Source organism: Eriocheir sinensis, chromosome 67 (genome assembly GCF_024679095.1).
Source record: "Eriocheir sinensis breed Jianghai 21 chromosome 67, ASM2467909v1, whole genome shotgun sequence".
NCBI classification, from domain to species: Eukaryota; Metazoa; Arthropoda; class Malacostraca; order Decapoda; family Varunidae; genus Eriocheir; species Eriocheir sinensis.
Window position 1 is genome coordinate 8,206,972 of NC_066575.1, and position 15,311 is coordinate 8,222,282.

Sequence of the window (15,311 nt, forward strand, 5' to 3'; positions counted from 1 at the left end):
TGCCTCACCAAACACAAAAAGAACCATTTAACGACGATCCAAAACACTACAAACACGCCTTAGCGATCCACACACTGTCCCACGAACCTCTTCAGAAGGACAAAACTTTAATCTGAAGTGAGGCGCCGACAAGCGGTTCAAATCGTCCCGAGAGAATCACCACAATCACACTTAGGGTTCCATTTCTCTGCTTGTGACCTGAGGGATGTATTTACCTTATAATATTCGACCACTTGACGACCTCGGAGCACAGATGTAAGGGATAAAGTCATCAGGAGGGCCATAAAACAGCAGGTATTCCCATCACAACAGGATACTGATTTGTTGAGGTGTTTTCGGTCATACCAACACACGAGGGTTCACGACATGGGTTCTCTGACGTTGGGTGAAGCAGGGTGGTTTAGCATAGGGATTCACAGATATTCCAGGAGGCAGTAAAAAGCTAGACAGTTGATGGATTGAACGCACGGACCCTGCAAGCACCACCACCATCGACTGTAATACTTCTCTACCGTCCTGAACGTCTCCAACTCTCAGAACTGGGTATACATAGTTAACAAGAGTCATAACGAAGCGAGCCACTTAAGACAGACGGAGAACCAGACAAGGGAAGAGCAGTGAAGAAAAGTGTAAAAACGGACGGGAACTTCAACGTCTGAAGCACCGCCATTGCGAAAGAGCCACTTGAAGACAGACGGTGAGACGGGGACCAAGGAAGACAGGCGGATAGACAGAGACCAAGGGAAGAAATAAGTGAAGAAAACTGTGACAACCGGACGGGGAACTCAACTAATCGAACCAGGAAGTGAAAAAAAAAGTCGCTGTGATGTCGGGGTAAGTAACAATGGTGACTCCCCCCAAGACCCATTGAGTCATCCTGTAATCACAGTTAAATCGATACAATAGGGCCTGATGCAATTGCCGTCTCCTCCCGGACCTGTATAAGTAGATAATGGTTTATAGGAAGCGTGACTGTAGCCTAATCACGGTGAGGTCTCCTGGTATTTGCATTTTTTGTGCTGAACAGGAGTGAATGGAAGGGAGGAGAGAGGTAGAAAGGCAGTGAGGGGAGGAATGAAAGGAAGGTAGAAGGGGAAAGGGAGATGCTGGGTATAATGTGAGAGGGGGATGTAAGGAAATGAGTGGGTAGGAAGGTAGGGAGGGAAGGAAAGGGAGGGATGAAACGAAGGAAGAGAGGTAGAAGGGGAAAGGGAGATGCTGGGCGTAAAGTAAGAGGGAGAAGTAAGGAAATGAGTGGGTGGGAAGGTAGAGAGGAGAGGGGAGGAAGGGAAGGGATGAAACGAAGGTAGAGAGGTAGAAGGGGAAAGGGAGATACTGGGTATAATGTAAGAGGGAAAAGTAAGGAAATGAGTAGTAGGGGAGATGGGGAAGGAAAATGGAGATGCTGGGTATAATGTAAGATGCAGAAGTAACGAAATCTGAAGTAATGTTATCGATGTCATGGTCAAAACTTACCATTTCGATTTAGTTTTGTTTATCATAATCAAAACCAAACCGTCAGATATACTTCGTTTTCCCAATGAGTCGAGAGTGACGAGGCCCCTCTTGGGAAGGCAATAAGGTCGGTACCATAAGACACCTTCGCTTCTCACATCAGCTATTTCTAAAGGTCAAAGAGGGGATCACTCGGGTTCTGATGAGTGTTTCTTTAGGTTCATTGTACAGACAAAGGGCTAGACTACCACCAGGGTCATAAAACTACTACTGGAAATGCCCCAAACTCCTATGAAAGCCTTGTCAAATATGTGAACTTGGGCAACGAAATGTTTAGTAATACGACCCTGAGAGTATATATTTACTGAACTTGCGCTTGCCAGACTCCAATGGGTCACTGAGACGGGTATTTGAGGATAGTCTGCCCCTTTTTATTTTCTGCAGCATTTCGAGAACGGGTTTGCTGGCGTTTTATCTTCAACCCACTGAAAAAACAAAAACAATTATGCCTCGGGTTTTCCACTGAATCCATTTATAATTGAAAGTAGGGAACAATTTACACGGTGTTAGGAAGCGGGGATGAACAGGGACACATGACCTAAAGTATTAAATGCCCGTTAAAAACTTTGCTACGGGGCTTATTTTGTTGCCTAACTTTATCTCCAGCCAGCAAGTTTTTAATGACATCTTCAGGAAGGTAAATATACATTTCTCAAACCTTTGGACAAAACGTATTTTACTTAAAGTACTTCGGTGACCCTCTTACGGCTTCTTTAACTCTCCTTAAGCTTTCTATTTAAACGGAAAGAAGGGCGCGCTAACTTTCCTCCTTGGCAATCACTTCCACTAAGCACCTGAGGTCACTTGCTGATGGCGGCTCTTGAAACTCCTCTTAAGCCTCTATTTAAAGCAAACGAGGGCGAGTGTAACTTTGCTCCTCACCGACCAACGAGAATAAAACACTTGCGGTGAGGCGAAAGGAAGAGGAGAAAGGGAAGGCATTAGGAGATGAGAGACAGGGAAGGGGAGGAAGGGAGACCGTGAGGGGAGGGGTAGATGACGTGAGAGGAAGGGATACCATGAGAAGGAAGGGGTGAATGAAGTATTGAGAGGAAGGGAAAGCATGATGAGGGGGTGGATAATGTGAGAGGAAGGGAAGGGGAGGAAGGGAAACCGTGAGGGAAGGGGTGGATGACGTGAGGGGAAGGGAAACCATGAGAGGGAAGGGGTGGATAATGTGAGCGGAATGAAAGGGGAGGAAAGGAAAGCATAAATAGGAGGGGTGATTAAAACTTATTATTATTATTATTATTATTATTATTATTATTGTTATTATTTACCGTAAACAACGAACACATCTCGGCTTTACTGCTTATCCACGGACTTTCTTTTCCATCTAAACTTTCGTATTTCCACCCCAACTGTGTATTAAGTTATCAAGAGAGCTGAAGGGCAGGTAAGCGAGGGCAGGTAGGTACGTAGGTAGGTCGGCGGAGACGTGACGCTGTAAAAAAGGTTTCCACTCGAAGCATCAAAAACTTTATTCGTTACAGCGGAGTTACATATCATCTTGTTTCCTCCTGAGCTATTTTCATAAGGACCTCGGGGGATGAAAGTGTGCCAGTGGTTACGAGAGCGAATCCCCTGAGTGTCTCCTCGTGTCTGAGTGAGTGACTGTGTGTGTGAGGTCGAGAGAGCGAGAAAAAAACAAAGCTACCAAGAAACCCACGCACGGAGCAACAAAAATAGCCATTGAAACGAGAGACGATGAGGGAAGGAAAGATATCAAAGGAAGTCAATGAAAAAGCAAAACCGGGGATGATAAATGGAGAAAAAAAAAAAAAATGTAATGGCCATGAGAGATAATAAACATAAAAAAAGATAACAGAAACAAAGTACAAAAGAGCGACAAAGTATTAAAAATGTCATTCAGAATATATATTTAGAAAAAGAGATAAAAAAAATTGGAAAAAAAAAAATCCTCGAATTATTAATGGAGATGAAAATAGATTCAGACAAATGTGTATATAGACGTTAAATGTAAAACAAACAATACATAAAAAGACCACGGGTAGTTTTGTGACCATGGTGGTAGTTTGACGAAGGTTCTGCACCATGAACGCTGAAAAGCACTGACGGAAGCCGGACATACCTATTCAATGCTCTTTGGAAGCAGTTGTGAGGCTCGGAAGTGTCTCAGAATACTAATAATAGCATCTTCCATTTAGCGTAACCTGTTTTTGGGTCGTGATCTGTAGAGTCCCTTATAGAGTCCCGACTACCTAAGATTTGGACGCCATTATTGGGCCTGTCTTCGCCGTGCTTTTCAAACGCTAGCACACGCTCTCGTGGTGAAAACAGGACCAATAATGGCGTCCAAATCTTAGGTTGTCGGGACTCTATCTATCAAGGGACTCTACAGATCACGACCCAGAAACAGGTTATGGTAAATGGAAGAGGCAATAAAACACCCGCACTCTTCCCTTTAAAACCTTGCGAGAATGAGAGGAGGAACGGAAGGGAGAAGCAAGTTGTCTGAAAAGTGTTTGAGGGATGAACGGGTTAAGAACAGGGCTTATGAGGGCTTGCCGGGTTCAAGAAAGGAGGGACGGAGCGAGTGAGTTGGTTAAGTGCCTGAGTGATGCATGAGGCGTTAAGAACAGGGTTTATGAGGGCTTCGCGGGCTAACGGTGCTTTCGCTGGGATCAAACTGTCAAGCTTTAAGCGCGAAACAAAGTCCTTCGTCGGCGGCAAAGTGAATTTCTAAAACCAGGTGGGGTTGCACGTGCGGGAGAGCGACGTACACACACACACACACACATACACACACAGGTGAATTGTTTTCCGTTTTCTGCTTACACGGAGGAAGAGGAAGAGGAAATGTTAATCTGTGTGCGTGTTTGTGTGTGCGTGTTTGTGTGTGCGTGTGTGTGTGTGTGTGTGTTAGATGCTTTTCTTTCAGAGCGGCGATGAACACGTCTTCTATTTTTAGATACTCGAATACTGATTGAGAAATTGATCTACTTTCTCGTCCTAGTTCTGTTCTCATTCCCTTCTTCTCTCCTCCATTACTTCCCGCTCCGTGCCACCTCCTCCTCCTCGTCTCGTTCGCTTGCTCCCCTCTCTCTCTCTCTCTCTCTCTCTCTCTCTCTCTCTCTCTCTCTCTCTCTCTCTCTCTCTCTCTCTCTCTCTCTCTCTCTCTCTCTCTCTCTCTCTCTCTCTCTCTCTCTCTCTCTCTCTCTCTCTCTCTCTCTCTCTCTCTCTCTCTCTCTCTCTCTCTCTCTCTCTCTCTCTCTCTCTCTCTCTCTCTCTCTCTCTCTCTCTCTCTCTCTCTCTCTCTCTCTCTCTCTCTCTTTTTTATGGCTCCGTTCTCGCCTCTTTGATCTCCTCCTCCTCTTCCCATTTTTTTCTCTTCGTTCAATCTTTTTCACTTTTCCTTTCCCTTTTAAAGTAAGATCAATCGTGGTAATTTCCTGTCCGCTCGCCGTGAGAAACACACACACACAACACACATAAAAATAAAGAGCCGTAAGATGTCCGTTGAACCTTCGCCTTGATGCAAGATTATCCTCCTCCTCCTCCTCTCCCTCCTCCTCCTCCTGCTCCTGCTCAACATTTTCCCGCAACCTTCAAGTTTTTTTTTCCCTCTAGTATGACTTTCATTTTGGAGCAAGATTACAAGAGAAAAAAAGTTGTAATTTTATGCGATCTTTCTCTTTTTTCTCTTTCTTATCGTGTTCTTGACCTTATTCATTCATCCGTGGATTGCTATTTTTCTTTTTTTTTTCTTTTTTATTGTTTTTGGTGCATTGAGGACGCGTTGTTGTTGTTTTCCTTGCCGTTATTTATACATTTATCTGTCTTTATTTTGAGTAGGTCTGCGTGAGGGAGATAAAGAGGAGGGAGATAAAGAGGAGGGAGATAAAGAGGAGGGAGATAAAGAGGAGGGAGATAAAGAGGAGGGAGATAGAGAGGAGGGAGATAGAGAAGAGGGAGATAGAGAAGAGGGAGATAGAGAAGAGGGAGATAGAGAAGAGGGAGATAGAGAAGAGGGAGATAGAGAAGAGGGAGATAGAGAAGAGGGAGATAGAGAGGAGGGAGATAGAGAGGAGGGAGATAGAGAGGAGGGAGATAGAGAGGAGGGAGATAGAGAGGAGGGAGGGAAAGAGGGAAGTAAAGGAGGAGGGAGATACAGAGGAGGGAGGGAAAGAGGGAAGTAAAGGAGGAGGGAGATACAGAGGAGGGAGGGAAAGAGGGAAGTAAAGGAGGAGGGAGATACAGAGGAGGGAGGGAAAGAGGGAAGTAAAGGAGGAGGGAGATACAGAGGAGGGAGGGAAAGAGGGAAGTAAAGGAGGAGGGAAAAAAATCAAGGAAGGGAAAGAGAATTGCCACCTTTTCCAAAATACTAAAAATTTCATCCTTTTTTTTCATATTTTCGTGTTTTTTGCTTTTTATTCATTCATTCAACTCGGGTATGTAATTTTTTTCTGTTGTATTTCTTTTTGTTTCATTCATGATTTAGTATTTTTTTTCCCTTGCATCTCTATTTCTCTTTATTTTTCATTCTTTCTCGTATTCTTTTACAATTTTCTTTTTCTTTTTCTTAGTTTTCTTTATTTCTTTTTTTTCTAGTGCATTTGTGTCGCGCGTTTTTTCATCCTTGGCGTCATTTAAAGTTCTTTCTTCTATTTCCTTTTTTCCTCTTAACTTTATTCATTCATCCGTTGTTGTTTTCTTTTTTTTGTTTTATTTCAGTTTTCTTGGTTTTATTTTTTTCAAGAGCATTTACGACTTTTTTTTCTTTGCATCATTTATACTTTTCCCATTTTTACTTTTCTTTAATTTTTCTTCGTATTCTTAACTTTATTCTTTCATTTATTGTTGCTTATTTTCTTCATTTTCTAAGTTCATCATCTTTTTTTTTTCTAGTGCATTTACGATTTGTTTTTCTCTTTGCATCATTTATACTTTTCTTTAATATTTCACTGTATTCTTAACTTTATTCTCTCATTTATTGTTGCTTATTTTCTTCATTTTCTTAGTTCATCATCTTTTTCTTTCTAGTGCATTTACGATTTGTTTTTCTCTTTGCATCATTTATATTTCTCCTACTTTTGCTTTTCTTTAATTTTTCATCATATTCTTCTTCACTTTATTCTTCTTTTTTTTGGTGTGGTGGGAACGCTTTTGCTTCTGTCTTCATTTTCTTTTTTATTTCTTACCTTTACTAATTTCTCTTTTCCTCTCCGTATTCTCGTACCCTTGACCTTCTTTTATTTATTCGTCCGTGGGAGTTTTTTTTCTCTCCATTTTTTCCCTTTTCCAGTGCATCGAGGAAGGCGGTGGTATTGCGTTTCTTTTCCACAACTTTTACATTATTTTTTTTTCATCGTGTTCTTGCATTGTTGACTTTATTCATTCATTCATTCATATGCGTTAACTTTTTTTCTTTCATTATTTTTCTTGTACTGAGAACGCGCCTTACCCAACCTCGAATAGCTTTTACTTTCTTTCTAATTCAGTCTTTTATTAATTTCAGCAATCTTTAAGCTTTTCTATTTTCATCTGAACATCAATTTAATCTGTCATCTATTTTATAACTTTTTAATCATGTGTATATTTTGAACATGTCATAGATTTTACCTTTATTCAGTCTATTAATAATTTCAGACATTTTTAAAGCGCCTCTAATCTTATCTAACTACTTATTTATAACCCATCATCAACTTCCTTCCTGATCTTCTCCCTTTTTCTGTCTTTCAATCATTTCAACCCATTTATAACTTTCATTTCTATTTAACCATCTTTTTTATAACCTACCATCTTTCTTCCCTAATCTTCTGCCTTTCTTTCTACTTCAATCCTTTAATCACTCCACCCATTTATCAAAACTTTTATACTTTTATCTAACCATCTTTTTATAACCTGTCATTTATATCTTTTCTGATCTTCTTCCTTTCATCTCCGCGGCACGTGTCTCCTCCTCCTTCGGGATTAGTCTCGCCTTTTATGTTTTTCGCTTCCTTTTTTAATCTTTTCTTTCAGGGCGGATGTTTTCGGCCGGGAGATCTCGCGGGTCCAGCGTGGCGGTCTGTCTATGGCCGCTGCCGTGTGTGGTGCTGAATCCTGGCTCTACTCTGGGTCCTTTTTTAATCACTCGTGTTCTACTTTTTGTTATGTTTCTCCTTTCTCAACTCTGATCCTTTTCATAATGTTTTCGTTTTGAGGCTTTTTCTCCTTCCTCGTCATAATACTTTTCATAATTTACTAGTTTTTATCACTTTTCTTCCCCCTCAGCACTTTCGTAATTTCTTTGTTACTATTTTTCTTTCTTAACACCTCCTGTAACTCCTTCTTTACTTTTAACTTTTAATTTTTAGTTCCCCTTTTGCAATGCTCCTTTTAATAACACTATCTTCTTTGTTACTATTTTTCTTCTTTCCTAACACTGATCCTTTTCATAACGTGTTTGTTACTAGTATTCTTTCCCTGCTATTTATTCTTTTTTTATAATTTCTTCTTTGTTGTTGCTATTTTTCTTCCTCCTCAACACTGATCCTTTTCATAATGTCTCCCTTTTCCCTCGTGTGCTCGCCTCATCATCTCTCCTTTACTTTGAACTGCGCTTTCTCATCGCTATATTTTCTCTTATCAATCGCCAGTTTCTCATCTTCAGTTTTCTTTGCCTCTCTCTCATCGTTCCTTCTTTCCCCTCATCCCATCCTCCATCACTGCCTCCTGCCATCCCTCCCTTCTACCATCTTCGAGCTATCTTTTTCTCGACCACTTCCCTTATTGCTCATTTGGCACCCGTCTCTCTCACCGTCCTTTCATTCCTCTTTACATGTCTCCAACCTCACTTTCAAGACACTGTTTTTACTTTTACCTCAACAAGCATCACCGCTCCTCTCTTTACATACCTTCCTTTCTGTCTTTTCAATTATCTCTCACATTTCTTTCCCTTGTAAGTTCCACCCTCACTTTCCCTTATACTTTCTTCATCCATTTTTACCTTTAATTCTACAAACATTGACCCATCTATCCTGATACCCCTTTCCTTCTGTCTTCTTAACTACCTCCCTACATTTCTTCCCCTTGTAAGTGCCTCCCTCCCCTTCCCTCACACTTTCAATATCAGTTTTTACCTTTTAACTCTACAAGCATTGACCCATCTATCCTGATATACCTTTCCTTTTGTCTTCTTAACTACCTCCCTACATTTCTTCCCCGTGTAAGTGCCTCCCTCCCCTTCCCTCACACTCTTTCATCGTCAAACCTCCCCCTATATACCCTCCCCTCCGTCTTTGCATCAAACTCCCACATTCCTCCTCCTCGTAAGCGCTTCCCTAATCTTCCGTCCTCCCTCAGGTGGTTTGCTCCTGGGATTCTCCTCCCGTGGCTGATAGTGGTGGGCTTCATCGTAACCTTCTTTATCATCTTCTGCATCTTCTTCTGTTACTCCATTAAGCACGAAGAGGAGAGTACGGTTTACAAAGTACGGGACGTGAGTGTTTTAAGCGGCGTTACTGTGTTTGCGTAGTGTGTGTGCGTGTGTAATGGGCGTGACTATAACCAGTAACTTTACTTTTCCCATAATCGGTGTTGCTACCCTTCCCAGCCCCACGACGTACTGGACGGGAGGCCAAAGACGGGAGATGACATTGAGATGGACACATTCTCCCATACCAGTACAGCCGAAGGTATGACACTCGCACTACAACTTCTTATCCAACTACCACTGCTACTGCTGGCACTGATGAACTAGCTATATCACAACAATAAACACTTGCGATCTCTCAGTGCCACTCTCTCGTTCTTGTTTCCCTTGCAGCGGGGCACAGCATGGAGACGTCAATGGGTGTGGAGGAAGCCGACACTAAGAGGACTCCGCGGGTGCTAAGAGGATTGCCGTCACCGCAGGAGCGCCTGATGGAGGGGGTACAGGGTAGGGCGAGTCTTAAGGACAAAGTGCTGTCCGGCAGCCGGGGAGGACAAAGCTCATGGGCGTACGTCAACCTGGCTTACGAGAAGGATGTTGATCTTATCCTTTCTCCAGAGACGCTGAAGAGGCGGAGGGAGGAGAGGATGGCACGCGAGGAGAAGCTGGGAGATGAGATGGGAGGCCGGAAGGACGAGAGGGAAGGGAAAAAAGCAAAGGGGCTCGGAAGAACGGAGTCTGGCGGGAAAACTGAGGGACGCGGAGCAAGGCAGAAGGTTGAAATGAAAACCTTTGGACGCGGCTGGGAGACACGAGGCGGGGAGAGAAGGAGTGACCGAGCCGGGGACAAGAGCTACGGTACTATGAAGATCAAAAAGACATGGGCCACTTCGAAGAGCTGGCCGCTGAGTAAGGAGGAGAGAAGCGAAGACAAACAGGCTGAGGGATTTGAGCGGAGCCAAATCCTTCGGGGTTATGAGAATCTATCGAGGGATGAAGGCGATGGAAGCGGAGTATTCAGACTCAAGGACCTAAGGAGGGAATGGGAGCGGGTTAGCTGGAGGAAGGGAAGAAGAGAGAGCGGAAGCAGCAAAACAAGCGAAGGAAGTTTAGCGGGGAGTGAGCCTGAAGGTGAAAAAGTGTCCCCAAGAGATAGTGAGACAGAAGATGTGAGGAGCGGATCAGGTCGTCGACACTCCCCTCGCGTCCCCGTGCTGCCTCTCTCCTCCCACTACTCCTCGTCCACTAAATTACTTCTCTCCCACGAGGACGAGGACGTGGAGGAAAGGAGCGGAGCGGCCTCGGCAAGCAGTCACGCCACAGTTGCACAAAGAGAGGACAGCAAGGAAGGCCTACGCGAGGGTCAAATCAGCTTCTTCGCCCATGGAAAGAAGCGAGATTTTAAAGTGTTCTCTGGTAACTGATTTTGAGGTTTTGGTTTGCTGTTTCATAACCTAATCTTGTCTTAACAACCTGATCTTTACTTTGAACCTCTTTATACCTGCTTAGTCACCTTCCTCCTCCTCCTTCCCCTTCCTCCTTCCCCTTCCCCTTCCTTCTTCCCCTTCCTCCTTCCCCTTCCCCTTCCTCCTTCCCCTTCCTCCTTCCCCTTCCTCCTTCCCCTTCCTCCTTCCCCTTCCTTCTTCCCCTTCCTTCTTCCCCTTCCTTCTTCCCCTTCCCCTTCCATCTTCCCCTTCCTTCTTCCCCTTCCCCTTCCTTCTTCCCCCTTCTTCTCACTCATAATATCCACCTTCTTCCTCAATCTCTTTCTCTATTTACGAGATCCTTAATAATTCTCTTGATCGTTTCGCATATGTTTTTTTCTTAATTCCTCAGTTCCATGCGTCGCTTTTTTTTTAACTTTTTTTTATTCCCTTGCATCTGATTCTCTTTTTCTCACTTCGCTTCATAATTCTTTCTTCATTTGATTTTCCGCTTCCCTTTTTTCTCTTTTATCTTCTATTCGTAACTTTTTTTTCCTACTAATCACAGTTTTTCCGTTTTCTGATCCTTTTCTTTCTACTACTGCACTTTTCATTTTCACACTCCAGTTCTGTTCTGTTGATGTTCGGGGAATTAGCCTTTGCAACGGCCCCCCCTGATTTTCTTTATTGCGTGTCTTTTAATTTACCCTTTAAGTCTAATTTACCCTTCTTTTAATCTCTCAAACTACCTCTACTTTTTTGCTTCTCCTTCTCTTTCCAATTATATTACAACTTTACTGTCTATATTATTTCTCACATTATTTTTTTCTATTTTTCTATTTACCAGTCCCCAGTAATCTCTCTCTCTCTCTCTCTCTCTCTCTCTCTCTCTCTCTCTCTCTCTCTCTCTCTCTCTCTCTCTCTCTCTCTCTCTCTCTCTCTCTCTCTCTCTCTCTTCATTTTTCTGACACTGTGACAGAATAGATTAATTGATGTCACGAATCGAATTTATTTTTTACTTTTATGAATGTATCTTTTTTGTGTATTTGGAACTAGTCTGATTGATTCTATTTCTTTCTTCAGTTCCGGATTAACGAAAGCATGCGTGTAGGTTTTACTGTGCATTTTGTAATTCCCTTTATAGATTTTAACGTTCTCGCTACGATGATTTTTTTTATATGTAAGAGTCTAGGTGTGCGTGTGCGTGTGCGTGTGCGTGTGTGTGTGTGTGCTTGCTATTATTCCAAGTCATTTTATCGTCACTCGTTGGATTATTCTTTTATTAAACACTATTAACATGTTTTTTTGATCCCTGTGACTATGTAAACCTAGCCCCTACGAGTGTGTGTCTGCCTGGGCCACGCTCTGTACTGGTTTTATTCTCGATTACAACGGCGAACACGTGATTGCTTTCATATACACCTTGCCTTTCACTTCCATCCTCCTTGACATTCCTTCCGCGGCGCCGGGAACAATTAAGATTTGTCATGATAATATATATAATGCACGAAAATGTTCATGACACCAAAATAGAAAGAGTGGAGACTTAGAAGGACGAACAGACGAGAATGGGAAAAAATAACCCGGAAAAAGTTGGATATATTTTACAAGGCTGAAGATCTAGACCGAACAGGCTACACTAAAAAAAAAAATAAGTACCCGATTATATTTAGGACACTGCAAACTGGAATAGAAGAAGTTAATGAAGGGGAGCAGGCTGTAAAGGAAGAATAACCTAAAAAAAAAAGCAAGAAATATTAAATTGAGCGAAATATTAATACGACCGAGCATGTTAATCTAAAAAAAAAAAAAAAAAAAAAAAAAAATTAAAACCAGATAGGAATAGAGGAAGTTTATGAAGGGGAACAGGCGATTAAGAAAGAATAACATAAAAAAGAAGCAAGAAATATTAAATTGAGCGAAAGACGAAAGACCGAACATGTTACATTAGAAAAAAATAAATAAAAAAATAAATAAATAAAACACACCAGATAGGAATAGAGGAAGTTAATGAAGGGGAGCAGGCTGTAAAGGAAGAATAACCTAAAAAAAAGCAAGAAATATTAAATTGAGCGAAATATAAATACGAACGAACATGTTACACTAAAAAAAAATACCAAAGACAATATTTAAGACACTCCAGACAGGAATAGAGAAAGTTTAGAAGGACGAACAGACGAGAGAATGTAAGAATAACTATAAATATGAGGAAAAAGTTAAGAAATATCGAACTAGACTGAAGAAAAAGATCGAACAGACTAAAAAAAAAAAAAAAAAAAAAAAATTACAATGGAATACAGGTAAAATTATGATAAAAAAAGGCCAAAAATATCAAAGTAAAGGTAATAAAATAAGACTGAATAAACGAGTAAAAAAAATATACTCACGAACAATGAAATAAGTGTGGATAAAAAAATCACTGTACAAATGCAAACTTAAGGCCAAACAAACTAGACTAAAACAACAAACAAACTCACGAAGAATGTAATAAGAGCATGGATTAGCCAGACGCTCTACATAGCTTCCACGCACCTGCCAAATACCTAAGCCGGCACACCACCACCTCCACCATCAATGTTATTCCAGCTGGCGGATAGCATGCAGATCGACGTGGTGGTGGTGGTGGGGGCGGCATCTATAGCACTAGGCCAAGGCAAACATCGCACTGTGGGCCAAGAACAGCCGATTCCACGTCACCTCACGCCAGGCCGCCTCACGGACTAGATAGCACGAAATATACACTGGTAGTAGGTTGGTTTAAGGTCATGCAGCGCCCAGTCATTGGTTAGTAAGTGAATGAGTGAGGTTACATGAAGAAAAGGATTGTGATACGGGTACTAGGTAGGTGAGGTCATGCAGCGCCCAGCCATTGATTAGTAAGTGAAAGAGCGAGATTACACGAAGTAGTAAATGAATGTTGTGATATCGGTGCGTGATACTGAAGAAACTGAGGAAGGGGAGGGAAGAACGAATTAAATATACATTGGTACTAGGAAGGGAAGATCATTCAACACGCAGTCATTGATTAAGTGAATGAGCGAGGTTACGCGAAGCAGTAAGTGAATGTTGTGATATCAGTGCGTGTTACTGAAGGACTTAGGAATGGAAAGTTAATTAAGGAGTGTAAGAGTAGGGATTAGGGGTTATGAAGTTAGTTGGAAAGAGAAGAAATGTTGTTAGTTTTCAGAGAGACGAGAAGGAAGGAGAAATAGACCCAAGGAAGGCGGAAAAGGAGAAGGAAGGAGAAATAGACCCAAGGAAGGCGGAAAAGGAGAAGGAAGGAGAAATAGACCCAAGGAAGGCGGAAAAGGAGAAGGAAGGAGAAATAGACCCAAGGAAGGCGGAAAAGGAGAAGGAAGGAGAAAAAGACCCAAGGAAGGAGGAAAAGGAGAAGGAAGGAGAAATAGACCCAAGGAAGGCGGAAAAGGAGAAGGAAGGAGAAAAAGACCCAAGGAAGGAGGAAGAGGAGAAGGAAGGAGAAATAGACCCAAGGAAGGCGGAAAAGGAGAAGGAAGGAGAAATAGACCCAAGGAAGGCGGAAAAGGAGAAGGAAGGAGAAAAAGACCCAAGGAAGGAGGAAAAGGAGAAGGAAGGAGAAAAATAATAGAAGGAAGGAACGAGTCATACAGAAAGGGAAGAGGAGGAGGAGGAAAAAGAAGAAAAAAGAAAAGAAAGAGTGGAAGGAAGAACGACCGATGTATTAGGGAGCATGTGACACCATACCACACACCACACTCTACACCACACCACGCCATGTTCAACCACACTATCCCACGCCAAGCCACACCACGCCATGCAACACACCACCATGGAACTGATTGCCTCCCCACACCATACCTTAGCTTGGAGGGGTTTTATGCTTTGTCTTTGAGCTTCTTAGTATGCTGAAAAAGAACACACCACACGCCACACCACGCAACACAACGCAATGCAACACAATACCACACTACAGCACGCCACACCAGACAACACCATACCACACCCCGCTATCCCAAGTCACTGAACAGAAGAGAAGAACGACTTATTCTCCGCATGGTTACGCATCATTTCTTTTTCTATCATTCTTTCTTTCTTTCTTTCTTTCTTTCCTTCTTTATTTTTTTTTTCATCCCTGTCTTCCCTTCACTCCACTTCTTCCTTTCTTTCTTCATTCAACTATTCTTCGTTTAATAATTTTTTTTTAATTTTCCTTTTTTCATTTATTCCTTATTTCTCTTTCTTACTCCCTGCTTTCCTTTCTTACCTCTAACTGTTTTTCCGCTGTTTTTTATTCAGTTTTCTCTTTTTCTTCTTTATTTACGTTTCTATATTCGATTTTTATTTTTTCTTCCTCTCTATGCTTAATTTCTTCCTATTCTAATCCTCTTCTTTATTCTTTCCCTTCCTTTCTTTTCGTCAATATAATATCTTCTTTATATCTTCGTTAATCTGTCCCTCGTTTTCTCTTCGTTAATATATCTCTTCTTTCTATCTTCATTTTTCTTTCCCTCCCTTTCTCTTCGTTAATAAATCTCTTCTTTCTATATTCGTTAACCTTTCCCTCGTTTTCTCTTCGTTAATATATCTCTTCTTTCTATCTTCGTTTTTCTTTCCCTCCCTTTCTTTTCGTTAATATATCTCTTCTTTCTATCTTCGTTATTCTTTCCCTCCCTTTCTCTTCGTTAATATATCTCTTTTCTCCATCTTCGTTATTCTTTCCCTCCCTTTCTTTTCGTTAATATATCTCTTCTTTCTATCTTCATTTTTCTTTCCCTCCCTTTCTTTTCGTTAATATATCTCTTCTTTCTATCTTAATTTTTCTTTCCTTCCCTTTCTCTCTCAAATCTCTCTCTCTCTCTCTCTCTCTCTCTCTCTCTCTCTCTCTCTCTCTCTCTCTCTCTCTCTCTCTCTCTCTCTCTCTCTCTCTCTCTCTCTCTCTCTCTCTCTCTCTCTCTCTCTCACTTGCATTTCCCAAGCTTATTTTCTTTCCTTCAGGCTCTCTCTCTCTCTCTCCT

The 15,311-nt window shown here is 41.8% G+C and overlaps 1 protein-coding gene across 2 annotated transcripts; it reads left to right on the forward strand.

The window, feature by feature from the left end:
• Positions 1-444: 444 nt before the first annotated feature.
• LOC126988050 (uncharacterized) lies at positions 445-11,736 on the forward strand. 2 transcript variants are annotated; one of them, XM_050845843.1, is made up of 4 exons: positions 445-834; positions 8,824-8,959; positions 9,074-9,155; positions 9,287-11,736. In XM_050845843.1, exons 1-4 carry the CDS (start codon positions 827-829, stop codon positions 10,315-10,317), a joined length of 1,257 nt encoding a protein of 418 aa, XP_050701800.1. In that variant the 5' UTR covers positions 445-826; the 3' UTR covers positions 10,318-11,736. The 2 variants fall into 2 exon arrangements, with proteins under 2 accessions (XP_050701800.1, XP_050701801.1); XM_050845844.1 differs by having other exon boundaries at positions 8,824-8,950.
• The last annotated feature ends 3,575 nt before the right edge of the window (positions 11,737-15,311 follow it).

Excerpts from the sequence above, each read along its gene's own strand:
- LOC126988050 (XM_050845843.1), top strand. Across the intron at positions 8,960-9,073 it reads CGGTTTACAAAGTACGGGAC|CCCCACGACGTACTGGACGG; the intron begins GTGAGTGTTTTA and ends TACCCTTCCCAG. Across the intron at positions 9,156-9,286 it reads CCATACCAGTACAGCCGAAG|CGGGGCACAGCATGGAGACG; the intron begins GTATGACACTCG and ends TTTCCCTTGCAG.